This window comes from Andrena cerasifolii, chromosome 4 (genome assembly GCF_050908995.1).
Source record: "Andrena cerasifolii isolate SP2316 chromosome 4, iyAndCera1_principal, whole genome shotgun sequence".
In the NCBI taxonomy this organism is placed as follows: Eukaryota; Metazoa; Arthropoda; class Insecta; order Hymenoptera; family Andrenidae; genus Andrena; species Andrena cerasifolii.
This window is the reverse complement of record NC_135121.1, coordinates 10,861,949-10,881,909: the sequence shown is the minus strand read 5'-3', so window position 1 is coordinate 10,881,909 and position 19,961 is coordinate 10,861,949. Positions and strand designations below refer to the sequence as shown.

General features: G+C 45.4%; 3 protein-coding genes across 7 annotated transcripts in view; 1 reads left to right on the top strand and 2 right to left on the bottom strand.

Annotated features, from left to right (window-relative positions):
- Corn (microtubule-binding protein cornetto) overlaps positions 1 to 17,652 on the top strand; it is a 38,756-nt gene extending 21,104 nt beyond the window's left edge. Inside the window, exons 1-12 of one of the 5 annotated variants that reach the window (XM_076810007.1) lie at positions 10,011 to 10,193; positions 11,971 to 12,336; positions 12,561 to 13,911; positions 13,984 to 14,096; positions 14,175 to 14,315; positions 14,397 to 14,494; positions 14,652 to 14,835; positions 14,912 to 15,134; positions 15,237 to 15,487; positions 15,574 to 15,782; positions 15,860 to 16,013; positions 16,138 to 17,652. In XM_076810007.1, coding sequence (XP_076666122.1) covers positions 10,026 to 10,193; positions 11,971 to 12,336; positions 12,561 to 13,911; positions 13,984 to 14,096; positions 14,175 to 14,315; positions 14,397 to 14,494; positions 14,652 to 14,835; positions 14,912 to 15,134; positions 15,237 to 15,487; positions 15,574 to 15,782; positions 15,860 to 16,013; positions 16,138 to 16,254 — 3,375 coding nt within the window. In that variant the 5' untranslated portion in view covers positions 10,011 to 10,025 and the 3' untranslated portion in view covers positions 16,255 to 17,652. Of the gene's footprint in view, positions 1 to 10,010; positions 10,194 to 11,970; positions 12,337 to 12,560; positions 13,912 to 13,980; positions 14,097 to 14,174; positions 14,316 to 14,396; positions 14,495 to 14,651; positions 14,839 to 14,911; positions 15,135 to 15,236; positions 15,488 to 15,573; positions 15,783 to 15,859; positions 16,014 to 16,089 lie in introns of those variants that run through there. The other 4 variants (XM_076810005.1, XM_076810008.1, XM_076810006.1 and 1 more) reach the window with 4 other exon arrangements.
- Positions 4,491 to 7,476, bottom strand: LOC143367866 (uncharacterized). Its single transcript, XM_076810111.1, has one exon. It carries the CDS (start codon positions 6,137 to 6,139, stop codon positions 5,528 to 5,530), a length of 612 nt encoding a protein of 203 aa, XP_076666226.1. The 5' UTR covers positions 6,140 to 7,476; the 3' UTR covers positions 4,491 to 5,527.
- Positions 17,605 to 19,272, bottom strand: LOC143367869 (uncharacterized). Its single transcript, XM_076810114.1, has 2 exons — positions 18,869 to 19,272; positions 17,605 to 18,148 (listed from the first exon to the last, which is right to left on the bottom strand). The coding sequence occupies exons 1-2, from the start codon at positions 19,228 to 19,230 to the stop codon at positions 18,088 to 18,090; spliced, it is 423 nt and encodes a 140-aa protein (XP_076666229.1). The 5' UTR covers positions 19,231 to 19,272; the 3' UTR covers positions 17,605 to 18,087.
- Positions 19,273 to 19,961: the final 689 nt, after the last annotated feature.

Sequence of the window (19,961 nt, the reverse complement as noted above, 5' to 3'; positions counted from 1 at the left end):
CGAGCAGGTAGTACTGCTTTTTCCAGGTAGGGCACTAATTGCAAGTTTAATGGCGCCAGGTTTATTTTCTGAAGGCTGTTTCGTGCACCGCTTCGCAGAAACGTAGAGGATACATTTACTCGAATTCTCGGTAGAGGAACAAGCTTGTTGCACGAAGTAATGACGAAAGCTGGACCCGAACTGCTCTCTCGTCGGCGCAAGAGCGCGTGGAAAACTCGCGTTTCCATTCGGTTTGCCCCGGCGAGCTTACAAGTTGCGCGTTTCTTTTTCGCGGCAGCTCGTGCCTCGCTTCTGGGTTAAACGCGGATCTATATACGAAACGCGCGGCTGCGGTGCTTTTGCGACGAGGGACTTGTACAACTTGCACAACCTGACACGCCTCGGGCGTATTACACGCTCGCATGTACAGGGTGCTGCCAGACAATAGAGCCGTGCACGCACGAACAGTTCCTACTGGTATTGATTTTCCGGAGTGTGATGGAATTTAGGGTACTGAACCCGAGCGTCCCGAGTCTTGGATCTCTGTGATTAAGGGTCGTGGATAATTCATAGCGATCGTTAGTTGAAATAGTTACCGGTACCACGAATTGGTAGGTTTTCCTATAGGTACGCGCCTGGACGAAACGCGTACAACTTCAAAGTCGATTTTCTCGAAAACGAAGCGCGATATCAAAAAATGTTATTCCTTTTTCTCCACTTATTTACTCGTTATAAATCGAAAAGAAAGAGTAACTTTTTTTCATATCGCGCTTCATTTTCGAGAAAATCGACTTTGAAGTTCTGAACGTTGACTCCGGTCGCGTGTAGGAAAGGGTTCCTTTGTATCGAAGAGTGATGCCAGTTTGAACGCCGTTCATTTATACACAAGAACACAGAATTCAATTGTAAAAGATGGAGGGTATCACCGACATCTCTGCGCAAACATAGCATCACATCCGACAGTTGTCATTAACGTAATTCGATGCTTCCTGGTGGAAGTTGCACGTCGATAGCACGAGGATGCCGACGTCTCGCCTGCATTGCGGCTAAATTCATCGCGATCTGATAAACTGCTCGCTAGTGTCTATACCATTGTTGGTCGCGATATTATATACTGTGTACAGCCTTATGCTATTGTATAGTATCAGATACGATCCGTCTCTATTGAACCCTACTCGAGCAAGCCTTCCATTGTGCTGCTCCGAGGACCTTTAAAACTTTTTCCCACCGTTGAAAGCTCCTTTGGAACACTACGATTTTCATCTAATCCGAGTAGGTACCAATAAAGCTCAATTGGGAAATACTGCGAGAGCGCCATCTACTAAAGTAAGCTCTATAATCGGGTGAATCGCGTTACAGGACTGTTGTCACACAAGTATTGAAACAGTGCAACAATATTTTTGTCATTAAATAGTCTGTTAAATTTTACAAAATTCGACTGTTGTCACAGAAGTATTGAAACAGTGCAACAATGTTTTTGTCATTAAATAGTCCGTTAAATTTTACGAAATCGATCATCAAGCAGTCGAAATTCCCAATACTGCCAATTACATGTGACAGCTAGCCCGATTAGACTGCTTTAATTTTCGCCACTCAGATTGCGCAGCGGAAATAAGAAAATGCCAATATTTGCACACGGGGTTGGAGCAACGGTTCTACGCGCGCACCCGGTATATGGGGCGTTCTTCATTGTCTGCGTCGGATGGGGGCCACGTGGCCTCGTTAGTGGCTGCGCGTTTCTCTTGCGAGGGGTGGAACTTTAGCGGCCGTTCAGAGAACTGTATTCATCCCTCTGTATTTTGTTAATTGCATCCTCGGCCGATCGACTTTCCTCGCTTTTGCCGTTCCCGTCCCTTCCTTCCCCGATTTCGTCCCACTTCAAACGCTCTTTTCGCCGCCCTTTCGCTGCACCGCCCGAGGCGGCTTATTCGATAACTCCCGCTTTCGTAATACTCTTGGTAATTTTATAAGCTGCGGTGTAACGTATATTTGCCACGAATGGGAATTGGAGCTTGCGAAACTACGCAATGATTACTAAACGCTATACTCTAGGGTTCGTGAAATGTTTTTCTGTTGATTTTATAACGTTAATGGTATAAAGTTATTGCACGCGTCCTTAGGCAGGCCTCATTTAGAGTATGCATACGGTCGCTTAATTCCATTAAGTACAATATTCAATTGGAAAGACTGCAGCACTGGTTTCAGAGATTTACTGAATACAATTTATTCTACGTCGATATTTATTAAACTAAATATGACAAATCTGACTGCACACAGAATTGCGACAGACACGTGTCTTTTCTATTTAAGATAATTAATAGTGAAATTAATTGTTCTGCAGTAGTGGAACTTGCTGATTTATATGAAAAAGGTCAGCTTTTGTGTCCCGCAAATTCACATCGAAATATGAGTCACTAAACCCAATTAACTGTATAATTATAAGTAGTATGTAGTTCATACATAGACGAGGTTGACATTTTTTCTAGTAGCACTTCTTCGTTCGAGAGTAAACTGTACAGATTATTACGTCAGGAAAACCCTATCACGTCGTAGCTATTAACGATGTGTTGGGCTTCGCCCGTTTATCTTCTTTAATAATAACAACAATAATAATAATAAATAATAAACCTGCAAATGGAGGAGGTAGAACTTACAAGCTAGTGATCTAAATCCAGGAGTAATTTAATACCTGCGTTATTTTGGAGAAAATTTGCAGATTGACGTCGAAAGAGATTGAATTCCACGTAGATCTGGTCAAGGTCCAGCAACTGGAGGCGTCAAGGTCATATCAAGGCCAACTGGTTAAACAATATCCCACGCAGGGTCGTTTGGGCTAGCAAACTCTCATCGAAATGATCTCGAAAGTCCGCAACAGATTTTCGTTCTCCAATGACCAATTCTGTTCTCCTGATTCCAATAACTCTGAAATACTGTATATAAGAAGAAGAAAAGGGCCGAGGAGTGTAGGAGATTGATTGATTGATCACGTCAGTGGCATTGGAGAATTCAAAATTTCATCGACATCCCTCACAGTTCCAACCCTCCTACCCAATATTTCTCTCTTGAAATTGGGGCTTCGTTTGCCAGAGTACATACAGCTGCTGGCTCCCGGCGAGCGAATATTTTTTTCCCCTGCTCCATCGGGCTTCCAACGATCTTAACAAAGCGAGGCGAGCTTTTCTCAAGTAAGAAACTCTGCTAACGATCCCCAGTTGACCTCCATTACGAACCGGCGACCTTTGCACCGAGGTGGAAAGCTGGGTCAGAAGGCGAGCTAGAGCGTTGAATGGCGCGCCAGCGGCTTTCTGAATTAATTAAGGGACGAACGTATCTCTGCGCGCGATATCAGTCGCCGCATTAACACCTCGGTTACGCTGCTGCGTCGAGCCTACATATAGCTAACGAATCCCCTGCAACGACGCTTCGTATCGGATCGCTGTCTTAGTTAATCACCCGTTTTTATATTTATTAACTTCGCGTTTCGAATTGCAACCAGCGAGTAGTTAAGGGGAGGTTCCGGTCTAGAGCCCCCCCAAAATAGGTGATCTTTAGGAATTAATTAAAGGAAAACTACTATATATAATTTAGTGGGACTTCTTGCATTGTATTAAGGATGTCTTAAGTTATAGAAATATATTTTTTGTTTTATAGGTAACTATTACAGGCGGCACTGGGGAGTCGTTAAAGTGAAGGCGTAAAAAAATTGATCAAAATTGGTGGAGGAACCTGTATCTCTAAAAGTTATTATCCGATTCGAATGAAACTTTTTTTATTTTGAGGAATATACTTCTGGCTAAGGAGAAACCAGAAAAAAATTACAAAAATGACATTTTTTAAGAAAATAACGACACTTGAAATTTGAAATAATTTTTTCCCTATATTTGTCACCCTTTCAACGGCTTTGAAAATGATAAATTTTCATTTTTTTTTCATTTTTTCTGGTATACCCCCTAGCCAGAAGTATATTCTTCAAAGTAAAAAAAGTTTCATTCGAATCGGATAATAACTTTTGGAGATACAGGTCCCATCGATTTGGATCAATTTTTTGACGCCTTGACTTTAACGACTCCCCAGTGTTGTCTGCAATGATTAATTTCAAAACAAAAAATATATTTCTATAATCTAAGACATCCCTAATACAATGCAAAAAGTCCCATTAAATTATATATAGTAGTTTTCCTTTAATTAATTCCTGAAGAACACCTATTTTTGGGGGGGCTCTAGACCGGAAGGTCCCCTTAAAAGCGGAGGACTTCCCCAAAAGTTCATTTTCGCGATCGAATTTCATTCGCCATTCTTTTCGCGCCCCCTCTGCACGATAAGATAAAACGATCGATAAGGCGACACAAGTAGCTTATCAACGCGGAGCTTTAAAAGCGTGCTCAGTCTCAACCGTGCACTTTTGCAAGTTTTGGGGGTTCGGTGGTGTGCGAAAGAAGCGAAGTTCCTGCAGGGAATGCTGAGAAAATAGCGCGTGAAATACCGAGGTGATTTTTTGAAATGGTAAGAGGAAGTTTTGGTAAATTCTTTATTCCAGTAATGCCCTTTACACACTCCTCCATCTCCTTATTTATATCTGCGCCTATCATTAGCTGAGATCAATCCTGTCTCCGCTCGCGGCTTTGTACATTAGTGTTTAAAGAGTTACAATAACGCGTGACTCGAGGAAACGGTAAGAACAGGAAGCTTCGGCGAATGTTTCCTCGAGAAAACCCAGAAGGGTTCCAACGCGATGGCGACGCGTTAACACGAGTTCGTAGTTTTCCTTTAAAAGAACTAATCAAGCACTTATCATACGAGTGGCGTGATAACGATAATCATACCTATGTTCAAAGTAAAGTACATATACTTGCACGCGGTCAGTTTCCTTTTGTGATTAGTTACAAATATTACACCACTTCCTATCAGCATTATGCGTCATAAACGAAGGAAAATAAATAAAACACTCGGCATGAAAATTCATTGGCTAAATTCTAAGTGTACGCGTGCCTAGAAAAAAAGTAAATACACTAGGAAAATACCGTGATATCTTTCATATAATAATACTTCCACTTCTCTCCGTTCACCAAGTTCCTCCACAATCTCCATCTAGGGCCCGTCCTTAAATTACGCAAGGGTAACTGTGGGAATTTCTTACCCCCTCCCTGCCTCGGTATAAGAATTCGTAAGATTTTATATTCCCTGCCCCCTTCCTTACGTAATATCTTTTACATTGCATTTTTCGAGTTAATAAAATCCTTTTAAAGATTTATATAATGCATTTAACTCGGTTTCGTGTGTGCGATGAGACATCTTTTTTTAGGCTCCTCAAATTGAGTAATTAGGTTAAAAAAAATATTACGTAAGACGCTACCTGACTTCCTCTCCCCCCTTTGTAAGAAAACGTAAGAAATTCGCGACCCCCTGCCGCCCCAAGAAGCCTCGCGTAATTAAGGACGCCCTCTCTACATCATTAAATCCATCCTCTCACAATTTCCAGCTCTCCAAGCGCAGGAACTTTAAGTCAGACTTAACCACAACCACGCTGCATACACCAGTCCATCCCTCTTCACTTCGCTTCAACCTTGACTTTCCTGGGCGCGATCTTCACGAAAGGGGCGCCGTTGAAGGACCTCACCACGGAGCCAGGGTTTACGAACCATCTGCTCACCAATTCCTCGTTACAGTGCAGCCTGGTGACGACTGTGGCGACCTTCGTCCTCGCCGCTTTCTCCTGCCCTGTTCCAAATTCCGCCTCCTTTTTGTCACTCGACGCGGTCTCCACCGCTTCAGCGCCGCACGAACGGTGCTCGCCTCCCGCAGGACCTTCGCTCGTCTTGCCGATCTTCTTCGAAGCTTGCTCAAGCTTCCCAGCCTTCCCATTCCTCGAGTGGCCGTCGAAGGACACTCTGCCTCCGTCGCCGACGTATTTCACCTTGCTCCTCGAGGATTTCCTGCCCAGAAGCACCTGGCCGCCGTCCCCCGTGTACTCCACGTCGCCCAGGTTCTGGTCGATCCTCAGCCGGCACCCATCGCCGATGATCCGCACGTTCCCGCAGTTCTTCGCCACCACCACGTCGCAACCGTCACCCCTCACCTCGAGCAGCTGCTCGTTCAGAGGCAACTTCAGGGAGAGGCCATCCCCGAGGATCCTCCTGACGCTAGTCTCATCCACGCCCATGGCTCCTCCAGTGGCCTGTTACTTGTAAATCCAAGCCGCAGAGGATCTTACGCAATCGGACGGTGTCGATCGCTCAGAGCCTGATGTTCCTCGACGATTATCCCAGTCTCGTAAGCGGCTGTACAGCGCAGGTGGTTCGTTGTTCTAGGAACTTTGGAAGTAGCTAATTGTTCGATGCCTGGATGGCTGTGATTGACGTCGATGAGAGATTCCCTGCCGTTCCCTCGCCCCGTCACGGTGGCTAGCTAGGTGGGCTAATCGCTGCTGGAACTCGCCCGTGTGCCAGCTTGTTCTTTCCAGTTCTTCAGAACTCTGCCGCGTGTCCTTGGTAAAGAAAGATTTTGCTGGCGCAGCGGCGACGCTCGGATATGCAGTCTCTTCTGCGAGGCCTATGTCTTCGGGGGTTTCCTCCGGCGGGTGAGGGAAACGCGCGAGCTATGTAGGTCAGAGATTGCTTCTGTTCGCCCCGCTCTTGCTGGAGGTCGCTGTGATTGCTAATAATCGCGCGGTAATTACTCGCATCTCTCTACTTCGTCGCTGGCTTGCCCACTCCCCCTGCACGTGGACAGTACACTTTGATGCGAAGATACCTCGATTCTTCGTTGACAGATTGTCCATGAATCACGCGCCGTCGGTTGAAGGAATCATTTAACTAGTTTCGCAATCCCCAGTGGGCTTCACCTGCTTGGGAGCGTAGCGTGTCGCAAGGAGCACTCGGTGTACCAATCTATCAGCCAGTCGTCCAAATAGAGATTATTCAGAATGTCCCATGCCTTCTCCCATGAATCCTATCTTCGATCTGATCCTCAGCAAAGGTTCCTCAAAGCCTCGTGCCGTTGACTCTCTCGAAGGCTTCCGTTTCACGCCGTTTACCAATCACGAAGCGTCGCGTGGTGTATCTTAGAGAGGCTTCAGCTATTCAGCGACCAATTGACGTCAGACAGGCTCCGATCGATCCGGGAGTCGATAGCCAGGAAAAAGGTCCCGCGGAGCGTTGTACAGTGTCCCTCGCCTCGTCCAAGTTTGCTGGATCTAGTTTGTCGGGGGATCGACAGAAACGTCAGAAGCGTTGCTCGTTTATCGAGCACCTGGACGACACAGCGGCGGCGAGAGCGTCGCGGTGCCGTAATAACGCTGTGCTGGTGGCCGCGCAAAGGGGACGGGGCTGGTCGCCGGCCAATCCGACTCGCCGCTTTCGGGACTTCCCGAGACCTTAGCGGCGCGGCGCGGCGCGTACGCTCTCCAAGTTCTCGGTCACTTCTGCTCGATTATCACGGTCAGCGCGCGGCTATCGTCCCCGCGACTCTCGCTCTTTCTTTCCGCGAGGAACCCCGCTGGTAATAACGAGACTTGACGGCTGGCCAAAGAGCCTTACGTGGGTCGCGCTTTTCTGATACCGCGGATTTGATAAAAATATTCTAAATTTATTCTCCGCCGAGGAGCTGAAGGAAACGGGGGAAGGAATGGAGGTACCTATATCTCCGCTTCGATTATTCAGCCGCTTTCAATTTTTCAGATTACCGTCAAGGACCCACAAGGACATCACTTAAGAGTAACTACCGCGGGTTTTTAAACGTCTAAAGGGAAAACTTAACCAAATTTAAAAGACTCTTTGTTGTTTCTGTAAATGTATGTTTTATCTTTAATTTGGTACTGAAAACAGTGCACGCATAATAATAATTATTTTATCATTTAACTTTGAAAGTGAAAAATGCAAAGGGAGCAGTTTCTGATCACCTTCACAGGTTTTACTATGACCTATCAAATTTTGCGTATAAATTTCAAAACACTTCATAATTATTTAGTAATTTGTTAGAATAAATTTGTATCATAGTAAGCTTTTTATTTGGTTTATTTACCTAAACTGATCAGGAATTGGGTTCTGATCTGGAACTGGGTCCTTGACGGTATGCATACTTTATTCTGGATACAAGTTTCCTCGTGCTCGCCTTTTCTTTGGCAACCGAGTAGTTGGGATGTGGAAAGCGGAGGCTCGCGTCTTTCAATTTACAGTACGACCTTCGCCAAGAAGTCGGTTCTTTTTAGTAGAGAAGCAGAGTCGCGAATTATTCGAATAAAGCTTTATAATAAAAATTTCGAATAAAATGAAGTTAAGTAGTCCAGAATAACGAATAATGTTTCAGAGAAGTGTGCAAGGGAATTTCTGAAAGGAAGTCGGAATTGGTAAATGTGGGTACTGTACTCTAACACGAAAAGACATCGCGAATTAGGTGTGCACCAAGAACTTTGCAGGGAATTAAAAAGCAGAGTATCTCGCGAATATTTGCACAGTCGGAGGTACATCCGCGACTGTCGTGCGTTGACGTGCACTTTCTCGCCACGTATCAACGCTGAATTCACTTGCGAGATAGCGTGTGATCGATCAGCATGGCGGGGGTAATTATTCAATGACAGCGCGCGATACGCCGAGGAGGGCACTGGAAACGCGTTGTACGCGATTCGAGGCGCGTGAAAGGGGAACACCGGGTGTTCTTCGTCAATTAAGATACGTAATAGCGCGGAAGACCAAGTCGCACGGGACAGGAGGGAGGGGGTGAGTGTTCAAACATGGGACAGATTAAGCTGTAACGACTACTGGCGGAAGCGGACGCGCCAGGCTATTATTCTGTTGCTTCGATGTGGTTTGCAAAAATGCTGACGAAATGTAATTGCACTGTTGGATGCAGGAAGGGCCTTAGTGCCAAAAGTTAGTTTCGAGAAAAGTATCTGTAAACGTTACGAAGTTAGATATTTTTTATACATAGTGAAGTTGCTGTAAAGCGGTCTATAATATTTACAAATTTGATATAGGGTAAACCAACCAATAATTGACCGCATACCAGTGAATGACCATTAGGCAAAGAAATGGCAATTTTAAATTTAAACATTATTAGATGTTTATAAATGGAGTGTAGTTGCACTTTTAATATTCTATATTTTTAGTCACGCGTATTAAGCAAACATTAATGAGTACAATTCTTATTAAAAGTACGCGGGCATTTACTGGGCTTCTACACGCTTTGCATTTTATAATGTTTTTCTTTTTAAATTACGATTGGGATAAGTAATTATTTTTATAGAAATTTCAAGGAAAACAAATTTAAATGCAATTTCAACAGCTGTTTTGTTGTTACACATAAATATATTCAAGTGTTAATCTCAAAGGCTTATAGATTCAACAATTCGGTCATTCACTGGTTGGTTTACCCTGTCTCCTTTGTAGTTGCAGTATTATAATCGGAATTATGTAATAAATTAATCAGTGAAATTAATTTTAATTGTAGCTCCCTCAGGCCCTTGTTGCATAAAACGGAGAAGTATATAAAAATGTTGTTTTTTAACACGATCTTTCGTTATTTATTTAATATTAAAATATAGAATCCGAATTAAAAAAATGTAGCCGTAAAAATAGTCATACTAAGCTCTGTCAATTTTAAACACACGACAATGAAACTTCGAGGGCATACGTAGAAAAGATTGAGGAATCTAATTATGCATTTTATGCAAAAAGGGGTCCTGGGCCCGTTCTTGCACCCAACAGTACAATTTTCTCTGGTATAATCTGCCCTTCGCCACAATATGCAATAGTATTGCGTAAGCACTTTTTCGTTGCAAACGTCACTCCGTGATCACAGGGAAAAAAGCGCGAAAGATGCCGCGGATTCTCGTGCTCGCAATGGACACTTAATTGGACGATAAATCACCGCGATGATTGCGTAATTCCGTAACACGTGGCGGCAATTTTCACGTCGGTGCTGCATAATCGTACAGTTTCCTCCAGCCTGCGTTCCACGTGGCCACGTACACGTACGCACGTGAGTCACGAACGCGTGGAAATGAACGCGGAAGTTTCATTCCCATTCATAAAGTCTCATCGGCTGATTCGATGGCGAAAGTCGTGCGCACGAAACTTTTAATTAAAACCCCTCTTTATGTCAACGTCTCGTTGTCCTCGGGAGACTCGTCGCAAGTCGCTGGCCAGTTTGCAAATTCCATCGATAAACTTCGTGACTTCCTGACACGTGCCCACTGGCTGGTGACGTTTCCGTTTCGGGTGAACTCGTTCGAGCCTCGAAACTGCGATAAAGTTAATTGTCTCGCGAACGATACCTGAGCACAATTAATTTTCGAATTTCCAAGAATATAAAGTAGTTACAGTCTTCACTCGTGAGCGTTTCTATTATCATATCTCACTGTCAGCTGGTCGTCGATACACCTATTCATTAAAAAAAAAAACTGGTTCGCGCAATATTTGCAGAAAATATAATTTCCCAGAGTAGATCGTTATTCAGGATAATACTTTGCGTGGAATATATTCATGGTTGAGCGTACACGTGAATTAATTGAACATTTCACTGGAATTTCATTTCCCCAACTGCAGACCCCTTTCTTGCAGACCGTTTGGTATATCTCGCACGTTTCTGGTCCGTCATTAAATAAAGTCATTTACCAAGAATTTCCTCTAGCGACCCGTGTACAGATTGACCTTTCATTTCGCCCGATCGGTGGCCCCGAAAATCGTGAACCCCACGTTTGCTTAATTTTCCTGTCGAAAGGAGAACGGATATTATCCCCGGGTAATCGAATGTGGCTGTGATTGCTGTGCCACGGTCAAGATCCGGGTTTTAATTGCTCCGTCGACTCTGTCTGTCCGCTGGACACGTGCCTTTGCCCTGCTCGTGTATTCGTGTCTGATCGCGAGGACCACGGTTCGGTTCTATCGAGCGAATTCTGCGAGGGCCATCCAGCTGTTGCATCACATCCTGTCCAATCGTCGGGGAAAACGTGTCATCGGTCGCCGGCAGTTTAATAGAATTTTTTAGTATCCCCGTGGAGTTGTAACGTGTTGGTGAAAAATGTGGGAGAAAGAAAATTGAATCGGCCGGAGACGTTTCTTCGTGGATGAACCAGGTCAATGAGTCTACGAGGACCTGTGGGTGACTCTAAGAATCCCGGAGGCCTTGGAACTGTTAGAAAAGGGTAAAATTCGAAGACGGAAACTCTGCGGTCAGAGAACAGAGCTAGAAGGTAGAGAGTAGATAGCAGAAATTTGAGAATTAAGGGTTGGGAGCTATCAGAGTCAAGAAACTAGAGAGTAGACAGCAGAAATTTGAGAATTAAGAGTTGGGAGCTATCAGAGTCAAGAAACTATTCAGAGAGTAGACAGCAGAAATTTGAGACTTAAGAGTTGGGAGCTATCAGAGTCAAGAAACTATTCAGAGAGTAGACAGCAGAAGCTTAAAACTTAGGAGTAGGAGCTATCAGAGTCAAGAAACTATTCAGAGAGTAGACAGCAGAAGCTTAAAAATTAGGAGTAGGAGCTATCAGAGTCAAGAAACTATTCAGAGAGTAGACAGCATAAATTTGAGAATTAAGAGTTGGGAGTAATCAGAGTCAAGAAACTATTCAGAGAGTAGACAGCAGAAATTTGAGAATTAAGAGTTGGGAGCTATCAGAGTCAAGAAACTATTCAGAGAGTAGACAAGCAGAAGCTTAAAAATTAGGAATAGGAGCTATCAGAGTCAAGAAACTATTCAGAGAGTAGACAGCAGAAATTGAGAATTAAGAGTTGGGAGCTATCAGAGTCAAGAAACTGTTCACAGAGTAGACAGCAGAAACCAGAAACTTAAGAGTTAGGAGCTATCAGAGTCCAGAAACTAGAGCGCACAATTACAGAAGCAGTGTAATAGAGATCACAGTTATTAAGAAGCCATTTCCTATCTCTCCCTTATCCACTGGAGGCGTCCATCCATCCCCAAGTTCGGCGATAATGGGTCCCCGGAAAGAGAGCAGCGGAGGTAAAGTAACGCATATCTATTTTCTGTCCTCAGAATGTCAGGCGCGAAATGAGCGTGTCCCCGAGCAACGAGCGAGCCAGCCTCGAGATGGAGACGACGCCTCTCGAGGACAATAGCCTGAAAGTGTCGCCGGTGCAGAATGTGGCCAGGCAGGATTCAGGGGTCCCGGAGGATCTGGCGTCGCCCGTGGGCGACACCAGCAAGCTGCTGAGCGAGGAGGACCCAGACGGGACGATGAACAGCGACTGCAACATTACCGTCATCCACGTGACGGAGTCTGAGTCGCGCAAAGCCGACCAGCCTCTGAACGGGGACAGGAAGGATTATGGGGGCGAAGGAAAGGACAGCAAGGACGGCAGCGACAGCGGCGTGGAGGGCTGCGCCACAGAGGTTCCGAGGGTAAGAATCGATAGGTCGCTGCACCGTTTGATTCTTATATTTATGGGAGGTCCGAAAGGTGGTCGTGTTGCACTTTCGTGGGAAAATTATGGAAAGTACAGGATCCTTGGTTCCGAGATGCCAGTGACCTTCTGAATCTTCTTCAACCCCTTTCTCAAGCTTTCTATATAAGATCGACTGTCTATCGATTTCTAGGAAAGAATGTAACGTGATACTGCTTTCAGGTGCGGAGTCGCAACAGCCTAGACTACGCGAGCAGCTGCGGCGGCCTGGACGAAGCCTCCTGCGACTCGAGCTTAGTGAGCTGTTGCTCCGTCTACGAGGACCCATGCGCCACGCTGCCAGACGACGTGAGACTGACCACCGGTGAGGGAACCAGCGAGGGTGGCAGCGAGAGCTCCTCCATCGCTGGAAGCGTGTCCGCCCGTGCCAATAGGAGCAACGTTAAGAGGACCGTGGCTGCCTCCAACGTAAGCAAGAAGAAGACGACGGCCGCAGAGGCCCAGAAGACCACCCGTGCGAAGCCGGCGCCCTTGAACACCGGCTACGCGACCGCCACACCTCGCACCAAGCCCCGTATCGCCGCACCGAGGAGTATACTGAGTAAGACGCAGCCAGTGTCGAGGGACAGGGCTAGATCTAGGGAGAAGTCAGCTGTTAGAGAGAACAACGCCGAGGGTGCGTCTGGGAGCAGTCGGATGTCGTCGACACTGCGCTCTGGAGCGGCCACGATGACCCCGCGGACAAGAACGAGGCCCATCCCCGATTCACTGCCATCAGCGCTGACCACGGAGATTAATAAGGACCTTGCGCAACGTGGACGCGGCCCTGGCGGCAGCTGCAGGTCCAGAGGAGGGTCCAGCACGCGTGGCGCGCGTACGCCGAGCTCGACGCCGTCCGAGGAAGTCAGGAAACCTCTGTCCACCCCTAGGGTGCCTTACACCGGCCGCACGGAGGTCGGCAGGATCGCCAGGCCCGACAAGATGACCATGAGCGCGGACAACAAGGCTCTGGACACGTACGCCACGCTGCCCAGGAGGAACAGGAACAAGATCAGCATCCCCAAGGCCAACGAGAAGACGGACAAGGTGACCAGGAGCAGGTCCGGCAGCAGAGACGCCAGCCTGAGCAGGCAGGCCGAGAAGAAGAGCGTAACCAAAGAGTCCTTAGTCCACAAGAGCCTGCCGCCATATCCTAGGCACAAGATCGTGGAGAAGACACGCATCTACCACGAGACCAGCGTGCAAACTGGTCTGACCGGTCAGGATATAGAGAACGCATTGTCCGGGGTTCCTAGCGCTGTCGCGGGGCCGGAAGTGGTGGAGAGATTGCACGAAGGCTGCCAAACCGAGGGCACGTGGGAGGACATGCAGGCGATGCAGAGCGACTTGAAGCGGCTGAACGAGGAAACGACGAGCCAGAGGGAGGAGAACGAGAAGCTCAAGACGGAGATCGCCGAGGTTAAGCGACTTCTTGAAGAGGAGCAGTCTGACCATGCTTTCGCGCGACAGGAGCTCGATAGAAACGCGCAGAGAGTCCTGGCGATGCTGGGGACCCCGCAATCGGAGCACGCAGGTGATTGTTGATTGTATTTACTGTTCGGTGCTCCTTGCAGAATGAAATTGATGTCGGATTGATTTTTAGAAGGGAGCGACAGTTTCCTGGAGCTCGAGTGTCACTTGCAATCCTCTGGGCAGGTGGTGGCTAATCAGCAGCTAGAAATAGCCGATTTACAATCTTTGTGCCGGATGCTGAGTAGGGTAAGATAGATTTATGAAGATTGTTATCGCTGATAGTAGTCGGAGGAGTGTTGATTGGTGGATTATCTGGTTGCAAAGGATTTGGAGAAGAGTTTGGCTGCCCAGAAAGCGTTGTTGCAGCAGCAACAGGAACTGGAGGCAGAGTCGGCCGAGATGCAAGACTTCCTTCAAGAGGAGAAGGCTACCCTGGCGGATTCGCTAAAAGAGGCAGAGACAGAGGTAGTATATACCTTCTTGCTAGCAGATACTCGGAAGTGTTTGAGATATTTAATGCAATCAGTTGTTCCGTTTGATCCTCAGCTTTCGAAGAAGGAGGAGCTGCTGGTGAAGCGTGAACTAGAACTGGAAAGGCAGACCGAGGAGTGCAAGCATTTAGTTCGAATTAGCGAGCAACGAAGGTACGTGCGCGCTCAAAATGAATTCTATGTTCAGGTATAGTAACAGCATACTGGCTGCGCTTCACCTTTTACGGAATTAAGAAGGACGTTTAATAATAATAATAATAATAATAATAATTCCCATTGCTATTCTAAACATCGCTGCGTTCGTCCACAGGCAAGAAAATCTGTCCATGAACATGAAACTGAATGCAGTCGAACGGCGAAGCAGGGAACTGCTGCTCACGCAGGGCGCCGCTGTTTCTGGCGCCGCGGTTGCGCTTTCCGGCCTCGGAACTAGGCTAGAAGGACTGGTAGACCAATTGATAACTTCCTACAATATCTCAGTCAAAGATCTCGAGGTACTGCATCGCTATTTCCTCTCACTACGTCCATTTGCCGCCATTGATCGATCACTGACACCGTTCTTCTTCGTAGGACGTGATATATCACAATGAGGCGTACAGTAGAAGCAACAGCAGCATAGAATCCAGTCCTGTTAGCTCCAAACATAGCCTGAAAGAGTGTACTCCTAGTCCAAAGAGCGGTTCCTTCGTTTCCGCGGTGATTGGAGCGATTAAGAACGCGGCGACGCATCCTTTTGCACCGAAGAATACGGATAAAAAGTCCGGCTTAGAGTCGGCCAAACAGATGTATAAAGGTGCACTGAAAGTCAAGAAACTGGTATTATAGTCTTTAAACAAAAATCACTTTGAGGATATTGTCTAACAGAAATCGTCGTCCCCCTTTCATGTAACTGTAGAACTGAGTATGGAATCGTCGTCTGACTTGCTCGATTTCGAGACGGAGCCGTGCTTGATGATGGAGAGCGTGCTGGAGGATGTCCCTCTGCCTGACACGTACTCGCACAACATGGTTTCCAGCAGCGACTCGCTACGCAGAGCTTTAAGCTTCCCCGAGACCGTGGACGAGAGTAATCTGAAAAAGACCCGTATCAACGACGAATGCTCCAGCCTCACGAATCTGACGCAAGCGATTCTGCATCGCCGCAAGGTATACGAGAGTACTTGAAACTCGAAACACCGTGATTGTAAGATGACGATTATCGCGGCTAGAGTGTGTATTATGATCTGTGACAGGTGGAGAACGAAGAGGACGACGACTGCGACTCTATCAGCGAATCCGACACTGGTACCAACGATGGTCCGCTGGCTTCGGATTACTGTCCCGCTGTTGGGCTTGTTGATCAAGTAATCGACGTGGATAATCTCGTTACCAAGTTGCTGAAAGTGCTACGGATAATACAGCTGGACAACGACACGTGTATACAAGATTTGAAAGAAGAGAAGTAAGCTAGCATTTCACTCCCGGCTAGCATTTCATTCAGCGTGCAAAGTACTATTCGAGACCGTTCGCAATTTGCAGGTCTGAACTAGAGACGAAGTTGGAGGTGAGCGCTACGGAGTTAGAGAAGCTGCGCAAGATATTGGACAATCTTCATCAGTCAGACGAGATCTTGAGCAACACGTCCGACAGAAGGCGTAGCGTCATGGAGAATTGTCGCCTGCTGATCAAAGAGGTAATGGCCGGTGATGTTACCGACACGTATCTATAAGAATGCTTCTGGTGCCGTTTCAAGTATTTGTTTTAACCAGCCACTGACTTTTCGAAGAAACATGTCAAATGGAATAATTCCTCTATAGGCGGGTAAGGAGGAATTAAAATTTGACGAGCCCGCTGTTGCTAATAACAGCTGTCCTGGAGAAGCTACGCACTGCGAAGATCTCAACGCGAACGCAGCGGCTCAACTTCCTTCCTAAACGCGTTTCCTTATCATTTCATCCCCGACCCCTTGTTCCCCGACGATGTATAAATGTCTACTGATCCCTCTATCGTTTGCACGATAGTTCGTCGACGCCTGGCGATCCTAACGAATTCTTTTTAATAGAAAGAGTTATAGACGGAGGATGCCAATGGCGATTAAGCGGCGCCGTAGCCCGCGAGCTGTAGGCATTCTTGCGTGGGTGGTCGAAGTCATGTACAGCTTTCTTCGTTCCTTCGTATCGAAAGGTATATTCGTGCGAATCGCTTTAGTATTTTATCGTTGAGACGTCGTGTATCGTGTATATACATAACAGCGAATCCACTCCCGCCCTTCCCCTTATATAATTTTCAAACTGAATAGTAGTCTATAAATCATCGTGATCTGACATGTAACGTCAGGCTATCGTTCGGTCGATCGTAATTTAAATCATACTTTGCATCGTTAAATCGAGGGTTAGTCATCCCGCGTTAGAGTTAATTCTGGTTAATTGCTTAAAAACGTAGACGAATGCTTAACTGACTAATGTATTTCTCGTGCCCACCGAATGCATTTCATCCTGTGCTTTAATAAGGGACAGTTGTCGAGAGCGTTTTAATTGCTGTGTACTAGGGAAGCGGGGACAGGTTTCGGTGTACCTTTATTGTACCTTATAACGATTCGTTCAGGTTCACCTTCTGATTGGAAATATCGAGAGAAAAAAACAAGCGCGCGTAATATTCTCTAATGCGAGATAACAGGGTACATTAGTTCGATACGGTATATTACATATCGGCGAATAGGGATCTTTGGTGGATCCGTAGTTCGCCGATAATTTAAGTATCCTTTTACCGTTTTAACGCGATATATCCAGGCATCATATTCGGTTGACAAGGTTTCCGACGGAAAAATTGACTTATCGCTGAAATTATTATTCCCGCGAGCGTGTAAAGAGAAAGGAGAACAAACTACACAGAGCTGCTTTTCTATTTTAAATGGCGAGATATATTTGACAAAGCATATTCTTGTACACGCTTCCATGATTCGCCATTGGTCCGTCGTTGTAAGCTTCAGACGATGTGTATATAAAGCGAGCATTGCGAGGACTTACTTTCCTATTCTAATACGTTCTAACGACAGTCTTTTTGAAGAAGTTTCTTTTTCCTTCTGTTTGTCGAAGTACAAGCCACTTGCTATATAATAATATGTCAGCTGTATTTGTAAAGTTCGTGTGAAAGTGATCTTTCTTTTCTCCCTCTCTTTTTTAACGAAATAAACGATTCCACCCAGACGATGTATATTCTGAAGATCATAGTCCTAAGCATTTTTTATACAAAGTATTGTGATGATATACCAAAAAGAAATCGTGAATGATGTATTTTAATTTTTAATCAAATAAATTTCGTTTCGATAAGAACACATTGTACATTGTGTGTCTGAAACGTGAAGTGTGTGTGCGCGAGAGACTTGCATACAAGTTACATTTCTAGGTATGTAGATAACGCATCGTATTATGTACGCACTAAAAAGAAGAGGAAATTCTATGCACGTAAACCTTATACCGTTCGCTAGCTTTTGCGATGTAAATTCTAGTGGAACATTTTTATTCTGTAAGGTATACTTTATTTCTTCGATTTTCCATCTAACTATTCTCAGATTCACCTACTTAATTGCAAGCAACATTACGCATAGCCACTATCTTAAATTAACTACCACATTTGCGATGAAGAATGTAATACAATGCGAAGAATGACGATGGTGATAGGAATGAGGGCGCTACTCGATGGCTGAAGCAACAATGGATTGATAAAAATGTTATATTCCCTCTGGTGCCTTTGAACGCTGCAATTCTTCACTCTTGACGTAGACGACGCAAAAACGGAACCAGTAAATTCGCCAAATTTATGCCAGACCTAAAAAAAATGTACATTTGCATTAGGTTTGCAAGGATGGACAACAACACTATTGTATCAATACAACCAAAACTTTTCAAGTCAACGTCTTTGCCACGCAGAAAAAGCAACTCTCGTTAGATCATTGAAGTTAAGCTGTGTTGGGCATGGCGCAGTACTAAGATGGGTGGATGGTGGGTGACCATCTTAGAAAACTTGGCGTGCGCCTGGACTTGTGTATTTTTTAAATGAATCTAAAAACTAATTTAAATCTACTAAAGTTTAAAAACTACTTTAAATCTACTAAAATCTAAAAACTACTTTAAATTTACTAAAATTTAAAAACTACTTCAAATCTACTAAAATCTAAAAACTACTTTAAATCTACTAAAATCTAAAAGCTACTTTAAATCTACTAAAATCTAAAAACTACTTTAAATCTACTAAAATCTAAAAACTACTTCAAATCTACTAAAATCTAAAAACTACTTTAAATCTACTAAAGTCTAAAAACTACTTTAAATCTACTAAAATCTAGAAACTACTTTAAATTACTAAAATCTAAAAACTACTTTAAATTACTAAAATCTAAAAACTACTTTAAATTTACTAAAATCTAACTTTAATCAATTTAATATATCCCAAAGTTAATGATGAGCTACTGTGCCTACTTAGTGCGATATTACAATAAATCGAAATAGGCCCTTCAAACCACCCCTCCACTCGTAAATGAAGAAATACCTGTTGGATGGCTTCGACGCTGGCGAAGGTCTAGGCTCCGCTGGCGGTTTATCCGGGGTCGGCTTCGACGGTTCAGGGATCGGTATTAAGCTAGGTTTGTCAATGCCATTAGCACCGGCCAAAAGGAGCGCCTCGACGGGGGCAAAGGCGAGGACTACCCCATCCACGTGAATACGATAATTATCCGTTCCGTTCTGCCGTTGGTCGTAATGGTCGTTCTCGGAACTCAATTCTGCCGGTTTGGTGGTGGTCGATTCGGCGATCGATGTATCGTCCGCGACTGGCAAGCACTCGATGCCGTTAAAGAATAACACGGCGACGAGCAGCAGCGATTTGAAGGCTCGCATGTTGATCGATAGCATCGATGTGGCACGATTATCGTCGAGCCCTTTGTCTTAAACGCGTTCTCGATTAGTCGAGTCTCGCGAAGCAGAACCAAAGCGAGATCCAAACGGTAATAAATTGATGGCGAAACGAAAGAGACCGTACAATAATTTTTTAACGAGAAGAAACTATATGCCTGTAGCGTCACGAGGAACGGAGGACGTCTTGACAATGCGGAGGATGAGCGAGGTGTGACGTCTCCTGCTGACCGGCGATCCTGGTCCCCACCTGGTATGGAAACACATCGTCAGGCAAGTTCAAGAACCTGCTGACGTTCACTTGTATATATATATAACCAGGTGGAATGTAATCTTAGGCTGAAATCGATACTACTCGCAGAAAAGGTGCAAAGTGAACAAGCAGGAGCAAAGATTAATTTCTGTCGAGTAGCTGGGAAATGAGAAGCGACAGTTTGTATTCCCGATGGAATCTTCCATTCCATTAACGCTTCCCTAATAGCTCAGCTGCCGGGGCCCTATTTAACCGCCTAATTAACCGACGTGTATAATTGAATTCCAGATGACGTTCGACTCGAGAATGACAAACGTGGTCCATTAAAACCGGTTTAACCTTAAAGTGTGCGCCTACACGTGCGTGGGCAATGCGAGGCACACAGGCACGTGCAGAGGACCGATTCGTGAGGGGCAACGGCCTCGTGTGGCCCCATCGAGTTCATTTCCCCGTTCCTCTGCCTCTCAAGCGCCTCCTA

Coding starts and splice junctions, on each gene's coding strand:
- LOC143367866 (XM_076810111.1), bottom strand. CDS start 6,139: ATGGGCGTGGATGAGACTAGCGTCAGGAGGATCCTCGGGGATGGCCTC.
- LOC143367869 (XM_076810114.1), bottom strand. CDS start 19,230: ATGCTATCGATCAACATGCGAGCCTTCAAATCGCTGCTGCTCGTCGCC. Junction 18,149..18,868: donor GCGTCGAAGCCATCCAACAG/GTATTTCTTCAT, acceptor CATTTTTTTTAG/GTCTGGCATAAATTTGGCGA.